Source organism: Eleutherodactylus coqui, chromosome 6 (assembly GCF_035609145.1).
Source record: "Eleutherodactylus coqui strain aEleCoq1 chromosome 6, aEleCoq1.hap1, whole genome shotgun sequence".
Taxonomy (NCBI): Eukaryota; Metazoa; Chordata; class Amphibia; order Anura; family Eleutherodactylidae; genus Eleutherodactylus; species Eleutherodactylus coqui.
The window spans coordinates 207,655,299-207,671,713 of record NC_089842.1 but is presented as its reverse complement, the minus strand read 5'-3'; the positions used below and the strand labels follow the sequence as shown (position 1 = coordinate 207,671,713).

Below are 16,415 nucleotides of genomic sequence, written 5' to 3'. Positions count from 1 at the left end.
ACTTGTTATATTGAGAAAACACAGGCCACAAATACAGTTGTGTAAAAAAAAATCATGGGTGTGTGTTCACCCTTGACCCAACTTTGGCTGAATGGTTTTGTTTTTGTCCCTACAATATATTGGATTGATCACTACTGATGGACAATATAACGCAAATACTACCGTCTTCCCTCATTGAACTTGTTGAATACATTTCTTATTTTTTCAACTTTTTATGTAATCAAAGTCCTAGTTTATCTGTAAATCAGCTACCCTGTTCAAATGCGATAATTATATTTTTGCTGTATAAGTTACTTCTCATAATATTTACTAAATTTTATATTTCCAGAAGAACTGTTATAGTCCTAAGTTGTAAATTGAAAGATTTTAACCTTCAGAATGATGACCACTCCAAATCAGTCAATAATCACACAATTTATTTTTGAAGACTTCACCGATGTCAATGAAGTACAAGGCTTGTTATTCACCCTTCTGATTATTATCTACATCTTCACCCTTAGTGGTAATCTTCTAATAATTAGCCTAATTTGCACTCATCCTAACCTCCATGTCCCTCTCTATATCTTTGTTGCAATTCTTTCCTTCGTGGAAATCTGGTACACAGGAATCACTATTCCAAAGATGCTGACAAACTTACTGAATGAGAAGATGATTTCATTTATTGGATGCATTCTCCAAATCTACTTTTTTCATTGCATGGGTATTACGGAAACCTACCTTCTAACAGTCATGGCTTATGATCGCTACATGGCCATTTGCAACCCATTAAGATATCCGTATATAATGACCAATGTTTGTTGTTTCCAGCTAGCAGCAAGTTGTTGGATTTTAGGTTTATTTGGTCCATTGGCTCAGATCATCTTGCTGTCACGCCTTTCCTTTTGTGGATCAAACAAGATAGAACACATCTTCTGTGACTTTAATCCACTGATAAAATTGGCATGTTCTGACACATCACTCAATGTCACAGTTGACTTTGCCATCAATTCATTCCTTCTCCTTCTGGCTTTCACATGCATTATTACATCCTACATCAAAATAATTTCTGCTGTTTTAAAAATAAAGACAACGGAAGGAAGAAAAAAAGCTTTTTCAACCTGTGGTGCCCACCTTACTGTCGTTCTGCTTTTCTTTGGCAGTGTAAGTTTCATCTATGTGAGACTGACTAATTTTAAATCAGTGAACTATGATCGTGCAATGGCTGTCATCTACTCAGTTTTAACACCCATGTGCAATCCAATTATTTATAGCCTGCGGAATAGGGAAATTAGAGAAATATTGAAGAAGTGGTTTGGTGAACTATTTTTAAATGCTAAAGTTGACATCCAGGGATGAGTATAACTACTGCCCTTTTTAATTTTTTTAAGTATTTTGTTTTTTAAGGCTATGAAAAGTACCTCCACAGTGCAACCTATGATATTGGTTACTAACTCAGGTGAAACAAAACAATTTTTTGAAAAATGCCAAATAAATTTTAAAAATTGATCTCAGAGTCTATCTATCTATCTATCTATCTATCTATCTATCTATCTATCTATCTATCTATCTATCTATCTACATACAGATTAGCTATAACTTGATACACCTGCCTAATATTGTGGAGGCCTCTTCTGTGCAGCCTTAACAGCTCTTACCCATCAAGGCACTGACTCCTCCAGAACTCTGAAGGTTTGCTATGTTATCTGGCATCAAGATTTTGGCAGCAAATCTTTTAGGGTGTATTATTCCCGTGTGAGTTCTATGGTGACTGCGATATGGACAGAACTCACATGTGAAAATAACCGATTATTTTCAGTGTGTTAATTTACATGAGCAATTTTTCATGTAAAAGATAATTTTTCATGTAATAAGGTCAGCAATAATTGTAAAAAAATGGGAAAAAATTACACACATGAGCCCAGCCATCATATGATAAAAAAGAAAACATATTTTTTCAGACCAGACCATCTTCTTCCATTGCACCATGCAATAGTTCTGATGCTCACATGCCCATTATAGGTACTTTTGCTGGTGGACATAAGTCATCATAAGCAATCTAACCAGTCTACAGCTATGTGCTCCCATGCACATAGATATTGTGTGTGTTCTGACACCTATCTATCATAGCTAGCATTAACTTTTTTCCCTTTTTCTGTAGAAATAGACCAGATGGGCTAGATTTCTCCACCCCAGACACATCATTAGCCTTGCGTGCCATGACCCTTTTTTGCTGACTCAGCTGTTGTCCTTTCCTGGACTACCTTTGATAGCTAATAACTACTGAACACTGGGAAAACCCCACAAGAACTGCCGCTGTAGAGATGTTCTGACTCAGTTGTCTAACCATCACAATTTGGCTCTTTTCAAAGTTGCTCAGATTCTTACATTTGTCCATTTTTCCTACTTCTAACACATCAGCTTCAATAACTGACTGACCACTCGCTGCATAATATATCCCATCCCTTTACTGTGCATATGCTGGGTCTCGCCACTAGTGTTTATACAGTATGTATAGCAGCGAGACCCGGTGCATGTGCACTTAAGCAGGCTGCCAAGGATCGGCATCCCCTGCTAGGCAGAAAATGCTACATCACCAGTGATGTTGCGTACATTGACCTCCAGCAAGGAAGACTGCCAGCAATGGACACTTCATCACTGGAAGAATAGGATCCGGTCAGCTTGCGAGAGGTGACCCAGGGGACTAGAGAAGTCAGGAGAAGATCAGCTGGGTGAAGATCTGGTAAGAAAACTGCCTTGGTAGAAATAGGTAAGTATAGATTTTTTATGACAGAACCCCTTTAATGACTTCTTTATTCAATTAGTTGCTCCATCAAGGTTAAAATTACAAAATAGTTTACATATTAACGAAGTGGATTGTGTTTTAGGGTTACTTTTTGTATATTTTTTCACTTTTTATTTTTTTTTATTTTAGACCTAACTTGGTAACTTCAGTTACATCAATCATTTTAATAATAAACGCAAGACAATCCAATTGCAGGAATACAGCTTATTGTGGAAAAAACTTGCTTTTTATTTTCTTTTTGGTGCTTGAATAATACAGAGAACGCGTTTCGGTTATGAAACCTTGTTCACCTCTGACTAACAAAGCCATTGTGCAAACCTTAAAAAGGTTTAGTGAAAATAAGTGAATTAAAAACACATGTGCAATTAACCCATGGCAGTCTATTATTTCAATTACCAAAACCTGTCCCTCCTGCAGGAACTTGTTTTGGTTGTTATATATATGCATAATATATTAAATGATATATAGAAACAAACATTTATGTATTATATTATATGCTCCACTCAATGACATAAATGTGAAATCTAACCATCATTATTACAGAAGCAAAAGTAGAAATAAAAGTGAGAATAAGAATAAACCTTCTGACAGCAACATAGAAATAAAACACAAATTATTGGTATATAGTAATGTAAGCAGTAACATATTATAATTAATAACAGTACATCATATATTATTAGCAGAATGGAATTATGTTGGAATTAATATCCATTTTTTGATGAACAATATTCACTGCAACTAATAAATGTATAAAAGGTCTGTTTTATAATTCATTCCTTTCGGGAATCTTGTGTTTAAAGGGGTTGTCCCGCGGCAGCAAGTGGGTCTATACACTTCTGTATGGCCATAATAATGCACTTTGTAATATACATTGTGCATTAATTATGAGCCATACAGAAGTTATAAAAAGTTTTATACTTACCTGCTCCGTTGCTGGCGTCCTCGTCTCCATGGTGCCGACTAATTTTCGCCCTCCGATGGCCAAATTAGCCGCGCTTGCGCAGTCCGGGTCTTCTGCAGTCTTCTATGGAGCCGCTCGTGCAGAATGCAGGCTTCGTGTAGCTCCGCCCCGTCACGTGCCGATTCCAGCCAATCAGGAGGCTGGAATCGGCAATGGACCGCACAGAAGAGCTGCGGTCCACGGAGACAGAGGATCCCGGCGGCCATCTTCAGCGGTAAGTATTGAAGTCACCGGAGCGCGGGGATTAAGGTAAGCGCTCCGGTAAGCTTTCTTTACCTCCCTCCATCGGGGTTGTCTCGCGCCGACCGGGGGGGGGTTGAAAAAAAAAAAAACCCGTTTCGGCGCGGGACAACCCCTTTAAGTTTAATATCCAAAACGCTTCCCTTTTAAACACTTTATCCGGGTTAATTGTTCCTTTCTTTTTGTTTATGACTTTTTCAATACCAAAAAATGAGAAAGTATTTAAATTTCCTTTGTGTTTCTCACAAAAGTGTTTTACCGCACCTGAACTATTCACATTATCCTTTTTAATATCGCGAATATGTTCGTTGATTCGCGTCTTCAACTTTCGTGTAGTGCAACCTATGTAGTTCAAATTACACTCTCTGCAATGAATCGTATAAACTACATTAATAGTGTTGCAGTTAATAAAATTGTAAATTTTGTACTCTCTATGGCCATCGCTGTCAGAAAAGGTTTTTCTCTTATCCACTAAGTGACAAACAGTGCATCTAGGATTACCGCAGCGGAAAAAACCTTGAAATTTCATCCACTGCGGTTTTTCCTTTTTGGAGGAAAAGGTACTAGGTGCTATTAGATCTCCCAAGTTTTTACTTCTTTTTGCAACACATTTAATTCCTTCCTTTAATATCTCATCAACAGTGTCATCCTGTCTTAAAACAGGCAAAAATTTGAAAAATATTTTTTTAATTTCATAAAAATTTCTGCTATATGCCGTAGAGAAAACCATTCCCTTATTGATATTCCCTTTTTTCTTTGTACATTTATCCTTAAGTAATACTTCCCTATTGATTGTTTCTATTTTGGTACATGCCTCATCTAATGATGACTGTTTATACCCTCTCTGATGCAGCCTATTTTTGATATCCATTTTAGCTGCATCAAAAAAGACATTGTCTGAACAGGATCTTTTTGCCCGTATTAGTTCCCCTACGGGGATAGCTTTAATAGTGTGTTTGGGATGCCCACTATTAGCATGTAGTATGGTGTTACCTGCTGTTGTTTTTCTGTATAATTTGGTCTCTATTCCTTTGATGCAATTACCCCTCAGGGTTAAATCTAGAAATGGTACTTCTACATCGCTATGTGTCACAGTGAACTGTAAATTCACAGAATTATTATTGATATAATTTTCAAACTGACCAATTTGTTCATGTACACTATTTTGTTCCGGACCTTTGTTCCAAATAATTATTATATCATCAATGTATCTCGCATACCACACCATGCGGCCAGCAAAAGGATTATTATGATTAAATATAAAAGAATCCTCCCACCAACTCATAAAGAGGTTGGCTATAACCGGAGAAAATTTAGACCCCATCGGGGCTCCAGAAATTTGTAAGAAAAATTGTTGATCAAAGGAGAAAAAATTATGTGTTAATAAAAATTCCGTGGATAACAAAATAAACTCCTTTAATTCATTACTATAATTGCTGAAATTCTGTAAATGAAAACGTACTGCTTCTATGGCCGCATGGTGTGGTATGCAAGAATACAAATCCTTAACGTCACATAGGATCCAACACAGATCATCACTCCACTTCATATATTGTAATTTTTGTATTACATGCTTGCTGTCTCTCAAAAAACCAGGAGTTCTATATACTAACGGTTGCAGGGATCGGTCCACCCACGAGCTCCAACCAATATGAATCCAGAAGCAGACCAGAGACTGGCCAAATTAGCTGAACTATTTGGCTCTACAACAGGCAATGTTCCTAGAAATAGTAATGTGGAACAGCTTCTATTTGAGTTGGAGAAGGCAAGAAAAAAATAAACTAAAATTTGGTGGGATATGAATAGTTTGGATAAATATATACAACTTAATATGATACCAAGAGGTCTAAGATTGAAAAAAGAACCTACATTTGAATATTCCACCGAGTTTAAAGAAAAATGGCATGATATATTATCTGAATGTTCCATCAAACTAATGCAATTAATAGTAAAATATGAAGCAGAAAAATTGAAGCAACTAGAAATTGACATAAAAAGTATAGAAGAATCTTTGATGAAAATGGTTGAAATGGAGGAATGGTGTCATATGGATAAAAAATTAAAAAATAGCATCACAAAGATGGAAGAGAATATTATGTACACAAAAAGAAACAAGTTGGAAAGGGACAGGAAAGATTATGATACAAATAATGTTTATAATTGGACCAATAAACGCATGCATAGAGGAGAATTCAGACCTATACTAAAACGCAATAACAGAGACAAAAAAAGAAAATACAATAAAGTCACTTTTTCCACAACTGATACTGAAGGACATACTACAGAAAGAGATTCGTCCAGCTGTAGCATGTCAAGCCCAGAGCCCGGTGTATCCGGTATGAGTATGAGAAAGAAAATGCAAAAAAACGAGGCAACTTTAAACAAAAGGTATCCCAGCAGGAATCGGAGAATGTGAATAAAAATGTTATTGTTCTAACACCATTTATTATTTCAGAACAACAAATATGTCTCTTAAACAAAGGTTTGAGTTTTTCTCCGGAAAATTACTTTTCTTTATTTGACACACTACTGGATGTAAACAGGTTCATTAGATCCTTGACAGTTAAAAGATATTTTTCTGATAAAAACTGGAGTACAAACACAAATCCACATGATGTTTTTTCTAACTATCAATATACCAATGAATTTGAGGACTGTACCTTTAAGGAAATTCTGGCAACTAAAGATCTATTAGAGTTGGAAAAAGAAGGTGGGAGTGAATTGGTTGATATAAAGAACGTAAACAAGATCAATTTCCATATCCCCAACCCAAGTTTCTACCCCTTAAATGCCAGAACAAAACACATGGATGACTTTCAACTGGCCATAGAAAAAGAACTTTTCAAAATTAAGGAAACCAATGCACGTAGAAAAAAGAAGAAAGATAATCTCACTACTAAAGAAAAAATCGGCTTGAAGGAATTTATGAGTAATAAGAACTTAGTCATACGTAAATCTGATAAAGGGGGTAACATAGTTTTACTAGACTCTGACCTCTATGCAAATCTTGTTAATAACATATTAAATAATACTGATATATATAAAAAAATTGATACTAATCCGCTACAAGGCTGTTTAAAAGAACTTGACAGATTATTGCATAGGGGAAAAGAGTTTGGCATATTGGATGATAAAATCATTTCATACCTGTCTCCCTCAAATCCTGTTATGGCTTTATTCCATGGCCTTCCCAAAATCCATAAGGGAATATTTCCACCTCCATTGCGACCGATAGTTGCAGGGATCGGCTCACCCTGTGAGCATTTGAGCTCGTGGGTGGACCGATCCCTGCAACCGTTAGTATATAGAACTCCTGGTTTTTTGAGAGACAGCAAGCATGTAATACAAAAATTACAATATATGAAGTGGAGTGATGATCTGTGTTGGATCCTATGTGACGTTAAGGATTTGTATTCTTGCATACCACACCATGCGGCCATAGAAGCAGTACGTTTTCATTTACAGAATTTCAGCAATTATAGTAATGAATTAAAGGAGTTTATTTTGTTATCTACGGAATTTTTATTAACACATAATTTTTTCTCCTTTGATCAACAATTTTTCTTACAAATTTCTGGAGCCCCGATGGGGTCTAAATTTTCTCCGGTTATAGCCAACCTCTTTATGAGTTGGTGGGAGGATTCTTTTATATTTAATCATAATAATCCTTTTGCTGGCCGCATGGTGTGGTATGCGAGATACATTGATGATATAATAATTATTTGGAACAAAGGTCCGGAACAAAATAGTGTACATGAACAAATTGGTCAGTTTGAAAATTATATCAATAATAATTCTGTGAATTTACAGTTCACTGTGACACATAGAGATGTAGAAGTACCATTTCTAGATTTAACCCTGAGGGGTAATTGCATCAAAGGAATAGAGACCAAATTATACAGAAAAACAACAGCAGGTAACACCATACTACATGCTAATAGTGGGCATCCCAAACACACTATTAAAGCTATCCCCGTAGGGGAACTAATACGGGCAAAAAGATCCTGTTCAGACAATGTCTTTTTTGATGCAGCTAAAATGGATATCAAAAATAGGCTGCATCAGAGAGGGTATAAACAGTCATCATTAGATGAGGCATGTACCAAAATAGAAACAATCAATAGGGAAGTATTACTTAAGGATAAATGTACAAAGAAAAAAGGGAATATCAATAAGGGAATGGTTTTCTCTACGGCATATAGCAGAAATTTTTATGAAATTAAAAAAATATTTTTCAAATTTTTGCCTGTTTTAAGACAGGATGACACTGTTGATGAGATATTAAAGGAAGGAATTAAATGTGTTGCAAAAAGAAGTAAAAACTTGGGAGATCTAATAGCACCTAGTACCTTTTCCTCCAAAAAGGAAAAACCGCAGTGGATGAAATTTCAAGGTTTTTTCCGCTGCGGTAATCCTAGATGCACTGTTTGTCACTTAGTGGATAAGAGAAAAACCTTTTCTGACAGCGATGGCAATAGAGAGTACAAAATTTACAATTTTATTAACTGCAACACTATTAATGTAGTTTATACGATTCATTGCAGAGAGTGTAATTTGAACTACATAGGTTGCACTACACGAAAGTTGAAGACGCGAATCAACGAACATATTCGCGATATTAAAAAGGATAATGTGAATAGTTCAGGTGCGGTAAAACACTTTTGTGAGAAACACAAAGGAAATTTAAATACTTTCTCATTTTTTGGTATTGAAAAAGTCATAAACAAAAAGAAAGGAACAATTAACCCGGATAAAGTGTTTAAAAGGGAAGCGTTTTGGATATTAAACTTAAAGGGGTTGTCCCGCGCCGAAACGGGGTTTTTTTTTTTTCAACCCCCCCCCGGTTGGCGCGAGACAACCCCGATGCAGGGAGGTAAAGAAAGCTTACCGGAGCGCTTACCTTAATCCCCGCGCTCCGGTGACTTCAATACTTACCGCTGAAGATGGCCGCCGGGATCCTCTGTCTCCGTGGACCGCAGCTCTTCTGTGCGGTCCATTGCCGATTCCAGCCTCCTGATTGGCTGGAATCGGCACGTGACGGGGCGGAGCTACACGGAGCCTGCCTTCTGCACGAGCGGCTCCATAGAAGACTGCAGAAGACCCGGACTGCGCAAGCGCGGCTAATTTGGCCATCGGAGGGCGAAAATTAGTCGGCACCATGGAGACGAGGACGCCAGCAACGGAGCAGGTAAGTATAAAACTTTTTATAACTTCTGTATGGCTCATAATTAATGCACAATGTATATTACAAAGTGCATTATTATGGCCATACAGAAGTGTATAGACCCACTTGCTGCCGCGGGACAACCCCTTTAAACACAAGATTCCCGAAAGGAATGAATTATAAAACAGACCTTTTATACATTTATTAGTTGCAGTGAATATTGTTCATCAAAAAATGGATATTAATTCCAACATAATTCCATTCTGCTAATAATATATGATGTACTGTTATTAATTATAATATGTTACTGCTTACATTACTATATACCAATAATTTGTGTTTTATTTCTATGTTGCTGTCAGAAGGTTTATTCTTATTCTCACTTTTATTTCTACTTTTGCTTCTGTAATAATGATGGTTAGATTTCACATTTATGTCATTGAGTGGAGCATATAATATAATACATAAATGGTTGTTTCTATATATCATTTAATATATTATGCATATATATAACAACCAAAACAAGTTCCTGCAGGAGGGACAGGTTTTGGTAATTGAAATAATAGACTGCCATGGGTTAATTGCACATGTGTTTTTAATTCACTTATTTTCACTAAACCTTTTTAAGGTTTGCACAATGGCTTTGTTAGTCAGAGGTGAACAAGGTTTCATAACCGAAACGCGTTCTCTGTATTATTCAAGCACCAAAAAGAAAATAAAAAGCAAGTTTTTTCCACAATAAGCTGTATTCCTGCAATTGGATTGTCTTGAGTTTATTCAGAGCCAGAAGTAGCCGGATGGCAACAGCTTGTGAGCATACTTGCTTGCGGAACTGAGGCTTGCAGCACATGAAGATAAGGTGGGACTTTTGTTTTTCATTTTAATAATACACTACAATACTTCTGCAATTCAGAGTACTTTACCAGTTTGTAGTGTCTAACAGGCTTCAGTAAATGGCAGATCCAGATACTATTGTTAGGCCACCACCTGCCATCTTATGCCATGATCATGTTTTCGGGACTGATTGGGTACAAAGAGAGCCTCTTTCCTCTGTGAACCACTTAGATACCACAGTCCGCATTGTAATTAGACAGCCAAATTCCCGCTGTATAGGCTTATTCCAGTCTACCATAAAAAGGCATATGTATCAGTATATGACCCTTTAGTGACCACTGTGAAAATGTGTACTGCAGGCACTAAAGGGTTAAGGTGATGCATGGACATTTAGGCCTCGTTCAGACAAGTGTTTCTTTTGCGCACAAATAGTCACGCAAAAAGATTGCATCTATTACAGGGGTGTCAAACTCATTTTCACTGAGAGCCATATCAGGCTTATGGTGACCTTCAAAGGGCCGATTGTAAGACAGTATAGTAAGGGCTTGTTCACACAAGCGTATTTGCATACATAATACACAGTGAATAGAAGCCATTTTAATGAGTTCACTCACATGATATATATTTTATCATAGCATGATCTATTCTGTTGCGTACTACGCACCCTAATAGGCCTTTGAAGTGAGTGGACCGCACAAATACGTGGTGAATGTGCATATTCACTGCATATTTGTGCACCATTTCAGTGGGCCCATCTGCGTTCTTTTTTGCGTGCCCAAATATGCATGCATAAGCGATTTTTGATTGCGCATATATGCATCGTATTTGTGAGACCGAAATATGGTTACGTCCGTGTGAACAAGCCCTAATAGTGACCCCTATAGTGGTCGCATTAGTCATAGTGAATCTCATAGTGGCCCCAGTAAAAATAGTGATTCTGATAGTGGCCCCAGTAAAAATAGGGACTCTCATAGTGGCCCCAGTAATAATATTGACCCCCATAGTGGGCCACTTAGTAATAGCCATCCCCACAGTGGCCCAATTAGTATTAGCGACCCCACAGTGGCCAAATTAGTAATAGCGACCCCCACAGTGTCCATATTAGTCATAGCGACCCTCACAGTGGCCAAATTAGTAATAGCGACCCCCACAGTGGCCAAATTAGTCATAGCGACCCCCACAGTGTCCAAATTAGTAATAGCGACCCCCACAGTGGCCCAGTAGTAATAACGATCCCCACAGTGGCCCCAGTAGTAGTAACAACTCCCACAATGGCCCCAGCAGTAATAGAGACTCCCACAGTGGCCTCAGTAGTAATAGCGACTTTCACAGTGACCCCAGTAGTAATAGCGACCCCCACAGCGGCCCCAGTAGTAACATGGTACCCCACAGTGGCCCCAGTAGTAACAGGGTACCCCACAGTGGCTCCAGTAGTAATAGCGACCCCCACAGCAGCCCCAGTAGTAACAGGGTACCCCACTGTGGCCCCAGTAGTAATAGCGACCCCCACAGTAATAATAATAACCCCCTCAGTAGTAATTACCCCACAGTAATATTATCCTCTCAGCAATACTAACCCCCCTTAGTAATAATATTATCCCCATTAGTAATATTAATCCCTCTCAGTAATAATATTATTCCCCTCAGTAATATTAAGCTCTCTCAGTAATATTAACCTCCACACTAATATAAAAAAAACCTCAGTAATATTAACCTCCACAGTAATATTAACCCCCTTCAGTAATATTAACCCTCTCAGTAATAGTAACACCCCTCAGTAATATTAACCTCATAACAATATTAACCCTCCTCAGTAATATTAGCCCCCCCACAGTAATATTAACCTCCACAGTAAAATTAACCCCCTTCAGTAATATTAACCTCCACAGTAATATTAACCCCCCTCAGTAATGTTAAACCCCCACAGTATTATTAACCTCCCACAGTAATATTAACCCCCACAGTAATACTAACCTTCACAGTAAAATTAACCCCCTTCAGTGATATTAACACTCTCAGTAATAGTAACCCCCCTCTGTAATTTTAACGCCATAGAATTATTAACCATCCTCAGTAATTTTAACCCCCACAGTAATATAAACCTCCACAGTAAAATTAACGCTCTTCAGTAATATTAACCACCCCTCAGTAATATTAACCCCCCCTCAGTAATTTTAACCCCTCTCAGTAATAATATTTCCCCCCCAACCCATATACTTACCTCCTCCTTGCTGTCAGCGCCACTCCCCGTCTGCTCACGTTGAGCCCGGATGCACTCTGACGTCAGCGTGTGCGCCCGGCACGCTGCCTCCCTTAGTACTCTCCTGAGGAACTGATGAGCAGGGGACTCTGGGGAGGAGGATCCCGGCTGCACACTGATGTCAGAGTGTGCGCCGGGATCAGCACTAATTGTGTGATTACCAGTGAGGAGCTAAGGCACCCCAGGTGGTAATCGCTTCAGTGGTGAGCGGCCGTCAGTACGCCGCGAGCAACATAAAATGAGGCAGTGGGCCTTGTGTTTGACACCTGTGGTCTATTAGAACCAATGGTTTTCTATTGAAGCATTTACATGAACGATTTTTAGCTGTGCAATATACTTGCACCTGCAGAAGATAGGACATGTGTGGCTATAATGCATGTATCTAATGTGTGTGCTGTGAGAAAAAATAGGACCTGGCTGGAGATAAGCGAGTACCAAAATGCTTGGGGGCTCAGTACTCGAGTCGAGCTTTTCGTAATACTCGAGAGCTCATTTCAAGTAACAAACCTCATTGAAGTCAATGGGCGACTTGAGTAGTTAAAGTCTCCTTAAATTAGTTACGCTTCCTGTGAACGCTGCAATCCAGTATCTCGGATAACTGCAGTAACACTAAACACGAGAGATAGTACATGCCGACCAGCGCTGTTCCACAGACCCCAAGGAGCAGGAGGAGGTAGCATAATAGGCCCAAGAAACCCTGACTGAGGTAGGACCCACAATAATCTGTGTGGGAAGCATGAGACCCAAAGACAGTATTACACATAAAGAAATGAGAGTGCCCAAACATAGCAGAGTTTTACCCCGCCCCGGACTTCGGCCTCGGCCACACTTTTGCCCAAGTCATTCAGTGTATTTGTGCCAGACAGCTGAACACCGAAATGGGAAATCCATGTGTCCCCACAGAATTCATTCAGTGTATTTGTGCCAGATAGCTGAACACCACACTGGGAAACGTTTGTGCACCCACAGTATAGGCGAACCCCTGAAACATTTCAGTAGCAAGTATATAGGTGGACCCCTGTAACATTTCTGTAGCAAGAGTATAGGCAAACCCCTTAAACCTTTCAGTAGCAAGTGTATAGGCGGACCCCTGTAACATTTCAGTAGCAAGTGTATAGGCAGACCCCTGTAACATTTCTGTAGCAAGTGTATAGGCGAACCCCTCAAACATTGCAGTAGCAATTGTGTAGGCGAACCCCTGTAACATTTCAGTAGCAAGTGTATAGGCGGACCCCTGTAACATTTTTGTAGCAAGTGTATAGGCAGACCCCTGTAACATTTCTGTAGCAAGAGTATAGGTGAACCCCTGAAACATTGGTGTACCAAGAGTATAGGTGAACCCCTGAAAAAATTGGTTTACCAAGAGTATAGGTGAAGCCCGGCAAAATTAGTTTGATAACAGCATACGCGAGGGCCTGAAAAATTGGTGTACCAAGAGTACAAGTGTACCCCTGAAAAATTGCTGAACCCGGAGGGCAGGTGAAACCCCTAAAAATTTACAGCTCATTGTTGCTTAATTTGTAACAGCGCCTGTAGGCAGTCCTCTGAAAAAATTGGTTTAAGTTAAACTTTTAAAACTTAAAAATTGCAAAACTTTTAAACAGAGCTTTTTGGGCTGCGGAAAAATTGGCAGTTCAGCGTGATGACATGCTGTTTTAGGAGGAGGAGTAATAATATCCGAGAAGGATAGAAAAAGCAAATTCTCCCCTTTTTTGTGGTGATAGAGGATGGATTTTTCTCCTGTTGCAGCGAAAAGAAATCCAGCCTTTGTTCATCTTTAGTTGACAGGTGGGTACTCTTATTCGTGATGATTCCCCCAGCTGCACTCAACACCCTCTCTGACAAGATGCTAGCGGCAGGGCAGGCCAGTACTTCCAGGGCGTGCAGCGCAATTTCGTGCCATGTGTCCAGCTTTGACACCCAATAGTTGTATGGAGCAAAGGCATCACGGAGGACGGTGCTACGGTCTGCTATGTACTCCCTCATCATCGTTTTACAGTGCTCCCACTGAGCCATAAAACTCGCAAAGGCCTTGGAGAGTGTTCCCCTGCCTGCGCTGGACATGCTACCTGATTTTTGCACCTGCCCTGCTAGTCAGCCCTCTGAACTGCGTGTTCTGCCGCTAGCGCTCTCAGATGGGAACTTTAGCATCCCTTTTTCCACCAGGGACCTGTGGTATTGCATCACTCTCTTACCCGTTTCCTCTTCGGGAATGATAGTGGAAAGGTTTTCCTTATACCGTGGGTCGAGAAGGGTATACACCCAGTAATCTGTGTTGGCCAGAATGTGTCTAACGCGTGGGTCACGGGAAAGGCAGCCTAACATGAAGTCAGCCATGTATGCTATAGTCCCAGTACGCAACACATCACTGTCCTCACTAGCAGGATGCTCCTCCTCCTCTTCAGCCCATACACACTGAACAGATGAGAGGAAAGCAGCATGGGTACCCTCTGCAGTGTGGCCAGCAGTCTCTTCCCCCTACTCATCCTCGCCCTCCCCCTCCTCCTCCTACTCCAAAATGCACTGAGATATAGACGTGAGGGTGGCTTGGCTATCAAGCGACATACTGTCATCCCCCGTCTCCTGTTCTAACCGCAAAGCGTCGGCCTTAGCAGCGAACTTCTCAGCAAGCAAAGCAGCAGGGCGGTAATGCTGATTGCCGCATTGCTGCTCACCATTTGGGTAGACTCCTCAAAGTTTCTGAGGACCTGGCAGATGTCTGCAATCCATGCCCACTCCTCTGTAAAGAACTGCAGAGACTGACTACCACTTCGCCACCCATGTTGCAGCTAGTATTCCACAATTGCTCTATGCTGCTCATATAGCCTTGCCAACATGTGAAGCGTAGAATTCCAGCGTGTGGGCACGTCACACAGCAGTCGGTGTTCTGGCAGCTGAGACCGACGTTGCAGTGTCCTGAGGGTGGCAGCATCTGTGGTGGACTTGTGGAAATGTATGCAGGCGCGGCACACCTTGCTGAGCAGGTCAGAAAAGTGGGGGTATTTTTTAAGAAACCGCTGAACCACCAGATTGAAGACATGGGCCAGGCATGGCACGTGTCTGAGGCTGCTGAGCTGCAGAGCCGCCACCAGGTTACAGCTGTCACACACGACCATGCCCGGTTGGAGGTTCAGCGGCAAAAGCCAGAGGTCGGTCTGCTCTGTCAGACCTTTTAACAGCTCAGGGGCCGTGTGCCTCTTGTCACCTAAGCTGATTAGTTTCCACATGGCTTGCTGATGCTTGCCCACCTCTGTGCTGCCGTGCCATGCGCTACAGACTGCTGGCGACGTGCTAACACTTCTTTTTTGAGAGGTAGAGTTGGCGGAGGAGGAAGAGGGGGGGTTTGGAGGAGGTGGCATAAAACGTTAAAGCAAGTGGATAGGGCGAATAACTGCGGCTACTTCACCACACCCAAGGAAAGGGTATTGTGAGACGCTCTGCACAGGGTCAGAAAACTATACAGCCAGTGGATAGTGCTGCTAACTGCGACTACTTCACCGCACCCAAGGAAAGGGTATTGTGAGACGCTCTGCACAGGGGCAGAAAGCTATAAAGCCAGTGGATAGTGCTGATAACTGCGGCTACCTCAGGAAAGGGTATTGTGAGACACTCTGCACAGGGGCAGAAAGCAATACAGCCAGTGGATAGTGTGAATAACTGCGGCTACTTCACCCAACACAGAGAATGGTATCTGTGAAATGCTGTTTTGCAGTGGCCAAGGAAATATTTGCGTTCTCTTTAGCGATTATACCACTGCCTAATGCACTGCACATAGAACGGTATAGCTTCGATGATTTGTGGTCGAGGAAATATTAACGTACTATTTAGCGATGAGAGTGAGACATCTGCCTAAGGCACTGCACACATAGAATGGTATAGCTGAAATGATCTGCAGTGGAACAGGAAATATTTGTGTACTATTTAGCGATGAGAGTGAGACCTCTACCTTATGCACTGCACACACAGTACGGTCTAGCTGAAATGCTCTGCAGGTGCCCAGGAAATATTAGCGTAGGTTTCCGCGATGAGAGTATGACCTCTGCCTAAGGCACTGCACACGTAGCATGGTATAGCTGCAATGATCTGCAGTGGCCGAGGAAATATTAGCGTACTATTTAGCGATGAGAGTGAGACCTCTGCCTAAGGCACTGCACACATAGGGCGGTATAGCTGC

The 16,415-nt window shown here is 40.5% G+C and overlaps 1 protein-coding gene across 1 annotated transcript; it reads left to right on the top strand.

Moving 5' to 3' along the window:
- The first annotated feature begins 378 nt into the window (after positions 1-378).
- On the top strand, positions 379-1,335 carry LOC136571818 (olfactory receptor 6N2-like). Its single transcript, XM_066572445.1, has one exon. The coding sequence runs from the start codon at positions 379-381 to the stop codon at positions 1,333-1,335; it is 957 nt and encodes a 318-aa protein (XP_066428542.1).
- The last annotated feature ends 15,080 nt before the right edge of the window (positions 1,336-16,415 follow it).

What these genes read in the sequence shown, in the direction of transcription:
- LOC136571818 (XM_066572445.1), top strand. Translation starts at nt 379, where the DNA reads ATGATGACCACTCCAAATCAGTCAATAATCACACAATTTATTTTTGAA.